The 15658-nt window shown below is 36.1% G+C and overlaps 1 protein-coding gene across 1 annotated transcript; it reads left to right on the top strand.

Moving 5' to 3' along the window:
• The first annotated feature begins 1340 nt into the window (after window positions 1-1340).
• Window positions 1341-15360, top strand: LOC105060873 (probable protein phosphatase 2C 12). Its single transcript, XM_010944727.4, is given in 10 exon segments — window positions 1341-1688; window positions 1691-1785; window positions 4164-4335; window positions 5236-5389; window positions 5487-5550; window positions 7469-7576; window positions 12047-12172; window positions 12259-12494; window positions 14823-15025; window positions 15111-15360. Coding segments are annotated over 10 exon segments (1296 nt in total). The 5' UTR covers window positions 1341-1585; the 3' UTR covers window positions 15146-15360.
• Window positions 15361-15658: the final 298 nt, after the last annotated feature.

Genomic DNA, 15658 nt, shown 5'->3' with positions numbered 1-15658 from the left:
CGTCAGGGTGCTGCAGGAGCTGCATGGAGTTCCAGTGATCAGGGGTATCAAGCGGATCAGTGGCAGCATCGAACCGAAGGTACTCCGTAGCGAGGCACAAGACTCTCTCAAGCATCCTATGCAAAGAAGCCACCTCACTCTCGAAGACAAGGCAGTTCTTAGAAAGCCAAATCTGATAAGCTACATAACTCAATTTAATCTTTGATTTTCTTAAAAATTAGTTTTAAACATGCGCGTTGCATGTAGGTTCTAGAACTATTTTTTTGTAAAAAAAATATTTATAAATCAAAAGATATTATCTATTTGGAATGTTAGTGTTGATTGATATTTTCTACTGTACATATGAACGGACTTCATGTTTTAATAATATAATGTTGGCATTTAAAGCTTTTTATTAAGCATTAAAAATTATTTGGAAGAAAAGCTTAAAAACGTGGAATGTTAGTATTGATTGATATTCTCAACTGTATATGGATTTTATATTTTAATAATATAATATTTATATTTAATATTTTTTATTAATATTAAGAATTGTTTGGAAGAAGAGCTTGGAAACGTGGCCTATGAAATGTTAATTTATCTTCAGATGGCATTTATAGTAAGAAATGATTGATTATGTGGATAGTCCCAATGATTCATAAATTTTTTTTATTATATATATATATATATATATATATATAATATATATATATATATATATATATATATTAGGTTAGATTTAGTTTATGACCATTTCTTGTCTTTCGAAAGGGAAATAAAATTCTCCGGCCAAGTTGAGCTTATACAAAGCTCAATTTCTTTTGTAGTTAAATAACTATTTCATGTGTGGTTGAGAGGGGAGAGTTTTTTTGGTAACAGAGAGGAGATAGTTCGATGGAAATAACGGGGCTGTTCCAACTTCAAACCAAGCTATGATGTGGGCCAAAAAAATACACTTTGAATTATAAGGGCAAGAGCCGGCTTGTACAATCAGCCGGTTCTGTTAACGGACCGGTCCGCCATATCCGGACCAACCGACCGGTTCTGTTCCGGCCGTTCGCGACCCCCTCCCGCTTCCCGCTGCACCGGAACGCGCCAAACAGTTCCATCCTAAACCCCTTTCGCGGGACATCCTACCGCTAATACCGAGGAATTGCGAAGAAAGAACATCACATCGCGCTCCATGCCAAAGGCCGACCTTCTCTTCCGTCCACCCTCCAGCCCCCTCCCAACGAAGAAAGGAGGAAAGAAAGGAAAATAAAGAAAAAAATTCCCCTTTTTTCATTAATTTTCTCCAAAATTGCCGGTTTTGATTTTTTCCCCCCTTTATTCTCCCTCTTTCCTTTTGCATTGCATAGATTCCGAGTGGTGAGCTGCCTTCCTGCTGGATTTCCGCGTCCGAAATGTAACTTATCGGGAAAGCCATGTGAATCTTTCCCATTTTGTGCCTCCTTGATCGAAAATTTTGAATAGACACCCCAAATTGCTTCTAATTTTGGCAAATAATTCGATAAATGCGAGTTCTTTGGGTTTGATTCGGAGCAATTGGTCCAAAGGAGCGGAATTTTTAGCCGGCGGAGGCGTCGGAGGAGGGGAAGGAGGAGTTATGGCGGAGAAGGCAGAGGGGAATCAGATGGTGCCGCTGGCAGTGCTTCTGAAGAGGGAATTAACGAGCGAGAAGAACGAGAAACCAGAAATCCTGCATGGGCAAGCAGCCAGAGCAAGAAGGGAGAGGACTTCACCCTGCTCAAGTCCGATTGCCAGCGCATTCCCGGCGACGGCGTCACCACCTTCTCGGTCTTCGCTGTATCAACCTCTCTCTCTCTCTCTCTCCTTTTTCATCCCTCGTTGTCTTTAAGTCTTTTTTTTTTTTCTAATTTTTCTGAATGTTTTTAGATTATCCTGTTCTTGTGATGTTTTGGATGGTTGTCGTTCTTTTCTAAATTATTGATTCTTTTCCTTGAGTTGTTGGTCTGTGGTGTTGACAATGGGAGACTGTGCTGAAATTTGTATATGTGAGTTGATTGTTGGAAAGGGAAGTGTAGATGTTGTGTAATTTTATTAGGTTCTATGAATATTTCGTTGAATGGGAGATTGTTTGAAGGGATTGAGAATTTTTGCACAAGATGTCTCTTTTGGTTGGGAGGGTTCTGATGAGTTTTTCGTATAGTCTGCAGCAATGATGCTGGAGGACTTAGTGGTGGTTCTGGCAGATGCAGCAATTCTTGAGTCATCTACATGGGGTTGCACGGTTAGAAATGCTTGTGGGTCCTCTTGTTTATTGGAAAACAACTGTTGGTGGAGTCGATATTTTGATTGGCTTGTTTTTTCCAGTTTTGGCTGGATTATATCCCATCTAGAATGCTGAATCTTATAGTTAATGTAGTGGATTTTCTGTTAAAGCTTTACTCATGGTGTATCAAACATATTAATGATACTATTTTTTCTCTTTCCCCAACCAGATTTGCTTATACTGTGTGCTAAAGAGAGACTAGACCGTGTGGAAAGAAAGGCGACTAACAAGAGGTGTTTAATCATCTAAAGTGTTAAGTGGACAGTGCACCTGTTCACAAACTGCACTGTAGTTCTAACCTCGCAAGACTCCTAGAATTCATATGACCAATAATAAAGTCAATAAAGACACATGGTAACAAATCACATGCTTAATTCAGCTTGAAAGTGCAATACATCATCCAAAAACATAAATGAGAAATCAAAAGTACCGGAACACTTTGAAGCTTAGATTTTCATGATATCAAAAATTCCTGTGCTGAAACTAGTAGATAAAGATGATCTCTTTGTGTTTACCAAAAAAAGATGTTCTCTTTGTTTCTGTTTATATGTCATTTGACACTTGATATGGTTAAACAAGATATTTTTGGTTGATTCCTGTATCGATGTGGTTAGCCGCTGACCTGTTTGCTGATTTGCTATTGTCTATTGCATTAAACTCCCATGATGCTCATAAGATTTCTGAGTGTTTAGTTCTGGTCTTAATTTTTTATATAGCCTGTAGCTAATTCATTCTACAAACAAAGCATGCTTTGGACCATAGTAATGCTTGATGGACATGCTTTGACTTTGACCGACTGCCTGCCTTGCAATCCTTTTTTGAAAATGATTAGCAAACACTTTCATTCATCATGTGGTACAGTTTGTTTACAAGAGTAAACATACAAGCACATATGGTTCTTTGATCCTTTCCTGCTTGAATAGCGAAGTGAAGAAAACAATTTCTTCGGGTTTTCTTGCTCTCTCTCTCTCTCTCCCCCCCCCCCACACACAGAGAGAGAGAGAGCAGCTGAAAGTATTTGCTAGTAATGATGATACAAGTAAACAAGACGAGGTTAAACGAAAAAATGCTTGATAGTATTTCCATTTTATAGAGTTTTGTCTGTAAACATTTGCATATATCAATCCATATGAATTTCATTTCACTATTTTTGTTTGCTTTCCTCAGGCTTGTCTTCTTGTGAATTTATGGTGAGGTCTTATAAAGTTGCATGAGCAGTGAGTGACACTTGCAAGGTTTCTCAAGTCTGCAAATATTTGCAAATTTGCATATACCAGTCCATATTGAATTTCACTGCACTATTTTTTGTTTGCTTTCATTAGGCTTGTCTTCTCATGAATATATAGTGAGGTCTTATGAAGTTACATGAGCAGTAAGTGACACTTGCAAGGTTTCTCAAGTGATGGAAGGATCCTGTATTACCTGAAGATGCACTCTCTTTGTTATTTCTTGTTAGTGTTTTCTTTGCCATATGCTTTTGATATACATAGTTATGAAATTCTAAACTATTAGCTTTTTCAAATTTAGTAAAATCACATAAAATTAAACTCTTCTTTTCTCCATATTATTATGCTTTGAAACAATCAAAGATAATTCTCTGTGCAGGTTTTTTTCTACTCCTTAATGAATGCTACTTAGCAAAAGTTTTTGCTTATGGTGCTTTTGGAAATCTCTCAAATGCAGAATTGTACCTTTTATGAGCTATGAACTAACTGATATCATATATCTTATGAAACATTTGTATTATAATGTGTCAGTAACATTGGAAATACTGCATGCTTTCTGTCTAATAATACCTTCTTTGAACATGATTCTGATTTTGAACTATGTTAGGAACATCAATTTTGCTTATATCTTATTTTTTACATGACCATTGCATTTGTTTTTGCAGCTATTTGATGGGCACAATGGGTCTGCAGCTGCTATATATGCTAAGGAAAATCTCTTAAATAATATTTTATGTGCCATTCCATCAGATCTTAGCAGGGACGAGTGGCTGGCAGCTCTACCAAGAGCTTTGGTTGCAGGGTTTGTTAAAACAGATAAAGATTTTCAAACTAAAGGTATGTCCACAGTATTAAGTGGACATTACTTTTTATCTTGATCTTTCTGGATCCTAAGCAATGTTGGGTTGCACTATATGCTTTTGGAGCATGGATGTTGCATGTCATTGACCTACAAAATTTCTAAAACACTATTTCCTTATCTTGGATCAAGTTCTGACTCTGACCATTGTTATATTGGTTCAAATTAATCCAATTTTCATAAGCAGATGACCTATCAAGGGGCAGTTACTTTGAATAAGTTATAGTTGTGCTTGATTAATGTGGTAATTGTATATCAGCAGGACATGATCAGCATACAAACTAGAGTTCATAGAGCTATATACCATGTTTTGCATTATATATGGATTCAACATAATGAAGATGAACATCCTAAACTCAAACATCTTGTGTTACATATAGATTCAACATAATTGATCTTGACATTTCTGCAACAGAATTTTTTTCTTTTTGTTTATGTTTCACCTTCCATTGGCTGGTAATATTGTCCAATCATTTATCTATTGCTGAAATAGTCAAATTCTTTATTGTTTTAAACAATAAATTATTAATTTGGACCATTCTGTACATTATTAAGATGAAGAATGGTAAATGCCAACCACAGGGTGCCCCTCCAAGCTTCCTGATTATACTTTTTGAGGGGCAAAAGAATATATGCCATTGGTATTATATCCTGTAACTGCCATTATACTTTTTGAGTAGCAAAAGAATATATGCCATCTAATAAAGTGTCAAAGTCAGTTCATGGTTCTGTCTGCTTTATGTTAACTTCTGCATTACAATCACTAGATTTACCTTTTGTGCTTTCTGATGGTTGGTAAACTTTTTTAGTTTCTTCCCCCATTATTCTCATACAACTTATCTGCTATGCCTGATCTGTTTGCTTGATTTCCATTTCAGCACATACCTCAGGTACAACTGTGACTTTTGTGATAATAGATGGGTGGGTTGTAACTGTAGCATCAGTTGGTGATTCACGTTGCATACTAGAATCTGCTGAAGGTTTGATTTATTCTCTATCTGCAGATCATAGGCTAGAAGTGAATGAAGAGGAGTAAGTTTCTTTCTCCTTCTTTTCCAATAATAAATTCAAAGGACTCTGTTGATTCTGTTGCTTTTGGGAAATCATTTTTTTTGGTTCTCTTCTATAGGGTGGAACGTATAACAGCAAGTGGAGGTGAGGTTGGGAGACTGAATGTAGTTGGTGGTGCAGAGGTTGTTTCCTTGTACAGTCTATTGGTTAAAGCAGTAATGATGAGTTTTAGATGTTTTATGCAGTTGATTTTTTGTAATCCATATCCAGTATTATATATTCCAGATTCCAGTTTAACTGGGCTGATTGCTTTCTTGACAATGTTCTTTATATGTGAAGATAGCTGAGAGTCTGTTCTGGTTGTGGACACCTGGTTGGCACGCATACAATTTTTCACTAATGAAATTCAATATAACTGTCAATGATGTTTCGGAAATTTGTTTCTACAATTTTTTAATCTTTTACAAGGTTGTATTTAATGAAAATATAGGAGCAACCTCAATATATATATATATAATATATATATATATATGCACGCATGCATGCGTGCGTGCGTGCATGTGTGTATTCATACATACATACACACAGACACACACACAGACACACACACATGCATGCATGCACACACACACACGAGTTTAATTGGTATTTATGTGTATTAGACAGCAACAATCAAAAATGACTGGAGGTGCGGGAATATGTGGTGTGCTACTGGTATGCATACCTCATTTTCCTTTTCTTTGCCAGTCTTGATTGACCTTATTTGGTTGTGAAAATAGTTGCCACCAGATGTGCTGGCTGTTGAATCCATTTAAGTTATCTATCTATCAGGTGTTCAGTTTTGTGGAAGCACAGGCCATATTTGCATTTGCCCAATGCAAATTATTTGCACAAGTCTATCCTCTTTTTCTGTGGCATGTATACCTTCCTTATATGTACATGCAAATTATTTTGTGCTTAAGACACTGACTACCTTTTGTTTGAAGTCACATGTAGACATAACAATCATATGTTCTTCAGTACTTAAATAATATTCTACTACTTATGAGGCTAATTTAAGTCTAGCTGCCTGTAACTCCTTGCTGGCAACATGCTTCTTCACTTGCTAACAATTAATTGAGGTTTGGTGCATTTATTATTGCTTAGGGGTTAAAGTCTGATTGCTCCATGAATAAGTTAAAAGTTTTTTTTTTTTGATAAAGTGGAGCATTCAAACAAGTCTAGTATGAACAAAAGTTTTGAATTCTGGCGGACAACCCCCTGGTTTTCAGCTCTTATCATTCTGTAGGACAGTTTTTTTTGTGGGACTCTTTAATGATTATCATTTTTTTTGTTGGTGTAGGTTTGTATTTATTTTTGTTTTCTGAAGCCTCTTCCGACCATAGTCAGGTTTTCCTAGGGTTTCATGTAAAAGCCAATGAAGAGTCAAGTTCATGTATTAAACAAATTTGTGCTTAGATCAATATAGTTTACCCCTTCTGCAGTGGACCCAAGAGCTTATTCTTTCTTTTTCCCCAGAGTTTCTTTTAGGGATGTTAATTTATTTATTATGATACAGTGTGTATATGGATGGGTTGCCATGTTTTGGAAACATCTTACTAGAAAAGCAGCAGTCTGCTAACCTCAATTAATTAGATTGAGACATTGAATTGTTTGATTGCTAAAGAGAATGTAGTTTTCAAGTATTTAAAAATTGACTTTAAAGGATAGAATGCGTTGCTCCCTAAGGATGAGTAACATGAAACTATTGGTTCAAAGAACTAATTTTGTGTAGTACACTGCTCCGTATAACAGTATAAATAAAAGGCAGAAGACAGTGAATGATGTGATTCTTTTAAAATGTTGAAATTTTTGACAAACTTTGTTGGCAAGATAATTAATTGTACAACTTCTGCATATTCATCTCAAAAGTTACTATGCATGTCCGATGGTTCTATAGTTTTAACATAAATTAATGTTCTATACATGCTTATAGATACATGATGACACATTTATTCTGTTTAGAGTTTCATTGTCCTAATTATTCTTTTATGCTTTTATCTATATCGTATTAGTTATTGATGTGCTATCTGACTTGATAGGAAACATTGGTTTTTTCAGATTGGCCCCCTCAGGTGTTGGCCAGGTGGCTTGTGTTTATCAAGATCAATTGGAGATATGGATGTGGGTGAATTTATTGTTCCTGTTCCTCATGTGAAGCAAGTAAAGGTCTGCAATCAATTTCATCAATAGCAGTGCGGTTTCACTTTGCACAAAAAAATACAACTATGATGACCTATTCTTTTGCATGTTTATCAAGATGGACATAAATGTATATCATATTCACCTCATGTTATAGACTAGTTTGCTAATTTTGTATGACACTTCTCCAGTGCTAGACAACATAGTATATTTTGAATCTAATTTATTGTTGTTGACATTTTATATTTTCTAAACCAAGGTTTTAAAAATTGTTGGATTGGGATGGTGCGAGCAATAATGCACCATACCACCAGAAAACTGGCACAGGTACAAGTGTGTCAGTATGAGGATGGGCTTTTAAAACCTTGTTCTACATCGTTTTAATAATTCTTAGTTTTAACTAATGTTTTCCAATTGTGTTATAATTTTTTAATTAAAACATGCCTTAGTTAGAGCAGAAACATGTAAATAATCATAACCAAAACCCAGTTGTACTGGGTTGAAACTGAAGCCAATCTCAAAACTGAGTTTTTAAACCCTTGCTTTAGACTAATCACTTATATCATTGTGAAGGCAACTTAAGTGGATGAAGTGAATGAATACTCTTTAACATTGTGATATAAGCTCATACTATTGGAACTTCAGTTTTGTTTCAAGGATTATCCGATAAATCCATTTCAATTTTTGCTAAGAGAATAAACTGATGTTTGTAGTTTTGGCCTAAACAAATATGTTTCAACCAATGATTTGAAATTGCATAAATTCTAGTAACTTTTTGCATATATGCTACTTTTAGCCTAAAGCAATCTGTTACAGTTACAATCTGGATATTTGTTAGTGATTTTGGCTATTTTTGGCTGAAATGATGCAAAATTTAGTGAATGTTCTGGTCATTAAGTATAATGTTTAGATCATGTTCTTCATCTCCTTGAGTATTTCAGACTTGCTAGTTTTATTTTTGGATCAGCTTTTCATCACTTCGTGACAAGAGAGGGGAAACTTACTCATTGGTGAGAAATCAAGCCTAGGAGAAGCATTTTGTTCTGATAAAACCTGAAATTGCAAATTTTTGAAAAATAGGATGCATTTGCTTTGTATCTTCCAAACTAGTCTTGGTTAAGGAGTCTATTCAAATGTGAAAGAGTCACATGGGGGCATCCTGCCTCCCTTCATCTACAATAAAAGGAATAGGAGAAAAGGAAAGAAAAACTGTGTGAGTAATTGCAAAGATTCGATAGCTTTCTCTTATTTGACTTCAAATATTGAGAAATTCTTGATTGCCATCAACATTAATATATATTACACGTTGAAATGATAGGGTAGCTTTTTTGTATTGTGATCTTCTGAATGATGCTTTAAAACTTTAGCTTCAAAACACAAAAGGACATTGAAAATATAATATACTATAAAACAATGTCTATTGCATTTGCTTGAGAAACTGGAGTTGAAATTAAATGAAGCATGGTTAGATAAATCTAACCAAAATCATATTGAAACATCTCTGTACTCTTGATGGATGCCATCACCTTCGAATAACCATGGATTCAAAAACCACCAGAACAAGGTGGTACCATCGGTGGCATATCATTCTAATGTGAAACCATCACCAGTACAGGTACTAGGATGCTGGAATCATTCATACCACTAGGTAACAGACATATTGGTGCATAACAACAGTACCTTACTGATTGTACTGATCTTTTCTGACAGTTTTTCATTCATTTAGATGCGTTCAATTTCGATATACACAATTGGTACTGGTAATGTATCACTACCATACCTTTCCAATTAAAAAACAGTATGGGGTTCAGAATCATATTTAAAACCTTAGCAATAACCATGATTAAGTGTTGGGTGTTGGTTGTTAAGGCTAAGATGAAGGATCTGGGTTACATAGCCATCTGCTGCTCTGCTATCACCTTGTGGTACTCTCCTCTTTTGGACTACTAGACGTAATTGCATGGTTTGAGTTGGATATGGGCAAGGGGTGGGCTTGCTTGAGCCTGGTCCATTCCTTACCCTCATCATAGGTCTTCCCATGTATTATTTTGCTTTCTATTTAACACGTACATGGTCTGTGGTGAGTTTACATGAGGCAGGAGTTACAAATTCATGCTAGAAAAATATAAGGATATGTATGTCTTTTAGTCAGAGATCAGATAATTTTGTTGATCCATCTTGTATGATAAGTCTGGAGACAATATTGACAATGGATCCTAACCTGTCCATTTGAGCTAAGGTAAGCTATATGTTCTTGCTCGTTGATTCTTATTTATGGTTTACGTCCTTAAATTCTTTCACGACTTTCCTTAGTACTTCTGGCCAAATTGGTGTTTTGGTCGACAAGCACTTTTTACAGCCTCAGAAATTTAATTTATCACTCATTAGATTACATCTAATATATATAAAGCATATCCATACCATCTTAAATATAATAGTCTATTTATTTTACTTTCCAAGCTCTCTTTGAGTTCTCATTTCAGACCCTGTGCTTTATAACCTAATCATATACTGAGCTCACCATTCTGTAGTGGTCAAATATATGATTATATTCCTTCTTGTATTATTATACACAATATTATACACAACCTATGCTTGTGTTTTGAATTTTTCCTTTGAAAATGCTAATTTTCCACTGATACATTGTTTCAAAGGCTAATATATGTTTAGATATTTCTTTTTACATTGGCAATTATACTACATACGATAAGACTATTTCTAGTGGACTCAATGATTTGGTGACTTTTCTTTTTTAAAAGTAGAAGGACCATCGCTCTGCAATGATTGATTTAATGTAAAATAATGATATTACTCAGCTTACATGTTTGATTCAAAAATTGGTTCTTTAAAAGTATTAGATTTTATGCTTAATGTGAACTCAAATCGCCAAAAATACAGGTGGGTTGTTAAGGTTTCTATAGGTTGATGGCAGCCACAAAAGAATAGGGTGCAGTGATATAACCAGCATGTACAAGACAGGCTGGTAGGGATTGGCACAGAGCAATACATGTGACATAATTATTTGATCTGCTGTACCCTGGCCATATCTGATTGATGTGGTACGGTATACAACATAATAACTATTTTATAATTTTATAAGAAATGGAATTGCTTGGAATTACACTGGTATATTCCATATGAAGTCTATTACAAAACCACCATGTAAAGTAGTACTACTGAATGTGTGATGAAGCTATAGAAGGCTGGTGAGGAGTTTTAGAAGTAACTTGTCAGAAAATTTCTGTGGTCGTCAATGTTCCTAAGCAATTTTTTGCATGCTCCTGGTATGACATGCTGAAAATTAGCAGGTATGCTTTGGATGGGAACATTCTCTTGTTGGGTTAGAATGGTGACATTACTTGGAAGTTTTTCCCAAAACATCTACATGTCTTTAGTTCATTTTATCCCACTGGATAAACTAGTTAGCAGAATTTCAATTGAACTTGAATTACCTAGCCTTATCACATACTGCAAATTCATGTTCTTACATTTTCTTGAAATCAATAAGTGCATTCATACATTATAGTGTGATATTTATGCCTTTATGATCTCATCCTTCATGAAGGAACCAAGCACATCAATGCTGAAAACATTGTATTTGGGTCAAGGTGGAATATTAGGAAGTGGTCACTCTATTCATAACTTGAAAGATCAAATCATTGTTAAGTTCATGTAGGCGTTTTGTAGGATACATAATTGGTTGTTCTTCCAATGCTTCAGATTGGGAGGAGTTCTGGAGACTCATTTCTCTAATGTAAATTCATTGTTTTCATATAGGCCCTGAACTTTTTTCAATACTATGTTTTTGTAAAAATTGTTTTACCTATGTGATTTGAATATAAATATATGGGCTGACTGTTGACAAATAACAAGGAAGAAATGTTAGGGATCACAGGGACTGCTGATGTCCTCAAATCTTTGTGATACAATAATTTCATATGGATTATGGTAAACATAAACGGATGCGATTGGAAACATAACTCCAATTTTAATGAACATATGGCTTCACGCTCCTTATCATTCTAACATTCCAAGCATAGCTCATGCCATAAATGATTTCATTGGAGATAACATTTGAGCCTCCAAGCTTCCACACATACATACTACAAAGCATCTTAATCAGTATCACTGAGAAAAGAAGATTCATTGGTATATGTTCATGGACTTTTTTTAAGTATCATTTGACAAAATGTAATTCTTGTATGGCAAATGTCTGTGTTGGCACATTATAAATTCCATGCTGCTCTCAACAGACAACAGTGCTTAAAATTGTTCGTTCGCTTTGCTTTAAGCATGTCAATAGAGACTGGCGCTAATTATTGTTGTCTCATGATATATTTTACTTCTTCCTTTCATCTGTATTTTTCTCACTTATTTTCAGATATAGTAACATGTGTTAATACCTATTGTTGTAATATCAACCTTTGTGTTCTTTAGTATGATGTATTATTGCAGTTCTGAAACATGAAAGATAATGGATTCTGATGATAACTGCAGCTATCAAATGCTGGCGGTCGACTTATCATCTCAAGTGATGGCGTTTGGGATGCTTTGACTTTTGAAATGGCTTTTAATTGCTCACGTGGCCTGCCAGCAGATGTTGCAGCGAGTCAGATTGTTAAGGTACTGCATCCTAATGTCCTGCCTACATTTTGGTTGAGCTGCATCTGATGGATTCTGTTAGTTATGTTATATATATTCATTTGCAGGAAGCTGTACGAGTCAAAGGACTCAGAGATGATACTACCTGCATTGTAGTTGATATGTTACCTCTAGAAAAGATAACTCCTTCTGTTCCACTACCAAAGAGGCAAGGGATAGGGGTATTCAAACATATGTTTCGCAAAAAGTCTTGTGAGTCAACATCTCATTCAGATAGAGACTATTCTGATCCAGATTTGGTCGAAGAGATATATGAAGAGGGATCAGCAATGCTTGCCAAAAGGTCAGTATTTTGATTTAGAACTTGATAAGCAAATTTGTTTCTTCACTGAATCAGTGGTTATTATTGATGCTTTTGCATTCTTTTGTCTAGTATACTTTATCACCACCATCATATAGCATCACCACAACAAAGCATTTCTGAGTCTAAATGTGCATGGTAAACCATGAAATTTTGTTGAAGGTTCAGTAGACTTTCATGACTGGCTGTTAACCTGTCAAGTTTCTAAGAGTGATCCTGAATTCCTGACGTAGGTAACTTTAGGCAAAAGAGCAGCTTTCCAGGATTCCTGGAAAGCCATTTGCAGGTGAGAAATTTACCTTATTCATTGTACCATAAGCTTATGCAACCAAGAAGTAACCCCATGAATTTCCTCGTAACTTAAGAGAGTGTCTAGCCAAAGAGGGAAGGTGGCAAGCATGGTTTCAAATCCCAGTGGGATGTCCTCCATGATGCCAAGATGGGGTACCATCCCAAGTGTCGGGATGGGAAACTGCATTAATCTCCAGCAAACCAGTTGTAAATTGAGAGTCAAATTGTAACAGACTCCCATATGTTTAATCTAGTCCGTCTCCTTAGAATGATTGAACAATACCTGGAGAATTAATTAGGGCTGGAAATTTGCCAACTACTTTCAAGCTTTGAGGCTTGATCAGGTTGGCCCCAGCCTAAAATTAAATCTGTAGAGGTTTTGGGTTCAGCTCTGGGCAGCCTTTGGTTCACCTTGAGTTTGGTATGGAGCCTTATTGAATAGTTATTACATGTTCATGTATAAGGAAATTTTATTTTATTTTATTTAATCTTTTCTTCTGTGAAAAGTTTAGGCTGTGCCTAGTCACTTTAATTAAGTATCCTAAATTAGAGCAAATACAAATGAGTCAAACAACATTAAGAAATATCATAAAAAGAGAACCAACAAAAGCTTGGAGATCAACTTTATCTCAACCATCAGGCAATCAGATGGACTAAGAACAGCAGCAACCCAGAAAGGTCTAAGAATCCTCTGGATCCCTAACTAACTAATAGACAGAAATATTTAATTTTAGCAACATTGAACTTTGCTCTTGCTCGGCCAATCTTCGAGAGGAAAGGTAACTTTATCCACAACCTCAACAGCATCAGACTGGTTTTAAACAATATTTTGCTTCTAAGAGATAAACAGATAGTGGCTGCAAGAATAATTCTGTCCAACGTTGCAGCTATCCTGATTTTGGAGAAACAAAATTTGATGCAGAGAAACAATGGAGTCACTAAACCCCATTTTTAGATAAACATAAACCTAAACCAGACAAGACCAGCCACAATTGGCAAGCAAAAGCGGATGAGATTCTTCTTCTACATTTCACAAAGCACATGCTAATGATGAGATTCTTCTTCTTCTCAAATTTTCATCTGAAGGAGTTCTTCTTTGCATGATAAGACTAGGAACACCTTAGCTTCTCCAGCAAAGGGCACTTGTTTATAAGGACATTTTATTAAAACAAAACTTCTCCATTTATTTGTTTGTTGGATGGCCCCAATCAAAACCTTATTCCTCTCCTCTTCTGTTCCCATCCTCCACGTTTCTCTTGCTCCCTCCTTTTATTTCCTTTCCTTTTATCTTCCTGTTCTCGTCCTGATCGTTCTATCTTTTCTCCCTCCGCTAGCCTCCCTCAATTCTCTTCCATGGGAGTACCTGATGGTCTTGACCCTCAACTGCACCAATTGATGGTCCCCCACAAGCACAATGGCCTTGCTGACCCTCGCTCTAGCAACCTAAAACTTCCCATTCCCTTGGTCGTTGATGCTGGCAGCCTTGGCAAGTAAGCACAGACCTCTCTCTCTTCTTTCTCTAGTATGTCTTTGAGATGTTCCAGTCTGGCCCAAACTTTTGTTTGTGTTTGGGGCTATCCTGCACAGACACTTATGTGCCTGGATTGAGCCTTAGCCTTGTATTTAAAGTTTGTATTGGGTCCATGCTTGACTTGGAATCTGGCCCATTTCCATTCCCATATATAATATGAGCTGATGCATCAATATGCCATCAGTAGTAAAGGTGCATGGCATACTGTTATCTTCAAAAAGCTATCTTGTTAGCACTTTCCCAAGTGAGAGACCTTGAGGATACTGGTGGTGCTTCAAGTGCTTGGCCTTTGAAACTAATGCGAGTTGACACTGAAAAACAAAAATGTACAGCAATCTCTTGTATATAACCATTAGATAAAACTATTTTGATGAACTTGTCGAAATCAATTTGCAACAAATGTCCTTTGAGTTTGGGACAAACACTTAATGTGGGATATGAGCATTTCTGTGATAATTAATGATTAATGAAATTCTTGTGGGCTGCAGGTTAGAAGCAGAATATCCAATACGCAACTTGTTCAAGCTTTTCATATGTGCCGTTTGCCAGGTAGAGATGAAACCTGGTGAGGGTGTTTCTGTACATGTTGATTCATCACAACCTGGAAAACAGCGTCCTTGGGATGGTCCCTTCCTTTGCCAAGGTTGTCAAGAAAAAAAGGAAGCAATGGAAGGCAAAAGGCCTTCAAGAGGTACAACACACAAAATCATCTGGAACTTGTTTATACTGCAAAATATTGATGCCTTATTATTTTTATTTTTTTTAAACATATCTAGATTCCTCATCTCGAAGGAGTACTGGAAGTGAGTAGTGGTTGCTGTTGGTAGTTTTGGTGATAGTGCACTTTATCGTGGCTCAAGTATTGGTAGCCGAACTGATGAAACAAAGACATTTGAAGGTCTCCACTTCTTTTTCCTCCTGTTAAATGGTATGAGCATCAAGTTCTGGACTATCATGAAAGTTCTGGAGTAGCCAGGAGGCATTTCATACAGATATTTTTATAGATGTCCAGTTTTGAGTGAGGGGTCGAAATTAGCACTCAATGTAAAGCTGCTTTATCGGGCAAGCGATGTGTTGATCTTTTCAAAATCTAGGAAGTGATAGTTTCACCATTGCTCTTCCTGGATAAAGAAGGGCCTGATATTATCTTAATTCTTTTTAGGTTCGTTGCCACTTAAATGGATCATTTTACAGAGGTAAAATTGATGACAATCTACACTGTACCGCTGGTAAGGATGATGAAGTTATAATTTTTTCCTTGAAAACACTTGAGGGTCCACGCCTGACTTGCTAACCGGTTCATGTTATACATGAAATTCTTGAT

This window comes from Elaeis guineensis, chromosome 13, assembly GCF_000442705.2.
Source record: "Elaeis guineensis isolate ETL-2024a chromosome 13, EG11, whole genome shotgun sequence".
NCBI lineage: Eukaryota > Viridiplantae > Streptophyta > Magnoliopsida > Arecales > Arecaceae > Elaeis > Elaeis guineensis.
Note: the sequence above shows the minus strand (reverse complement) of the source record. Positions and strands in the feature narration are given on the sequence as shown.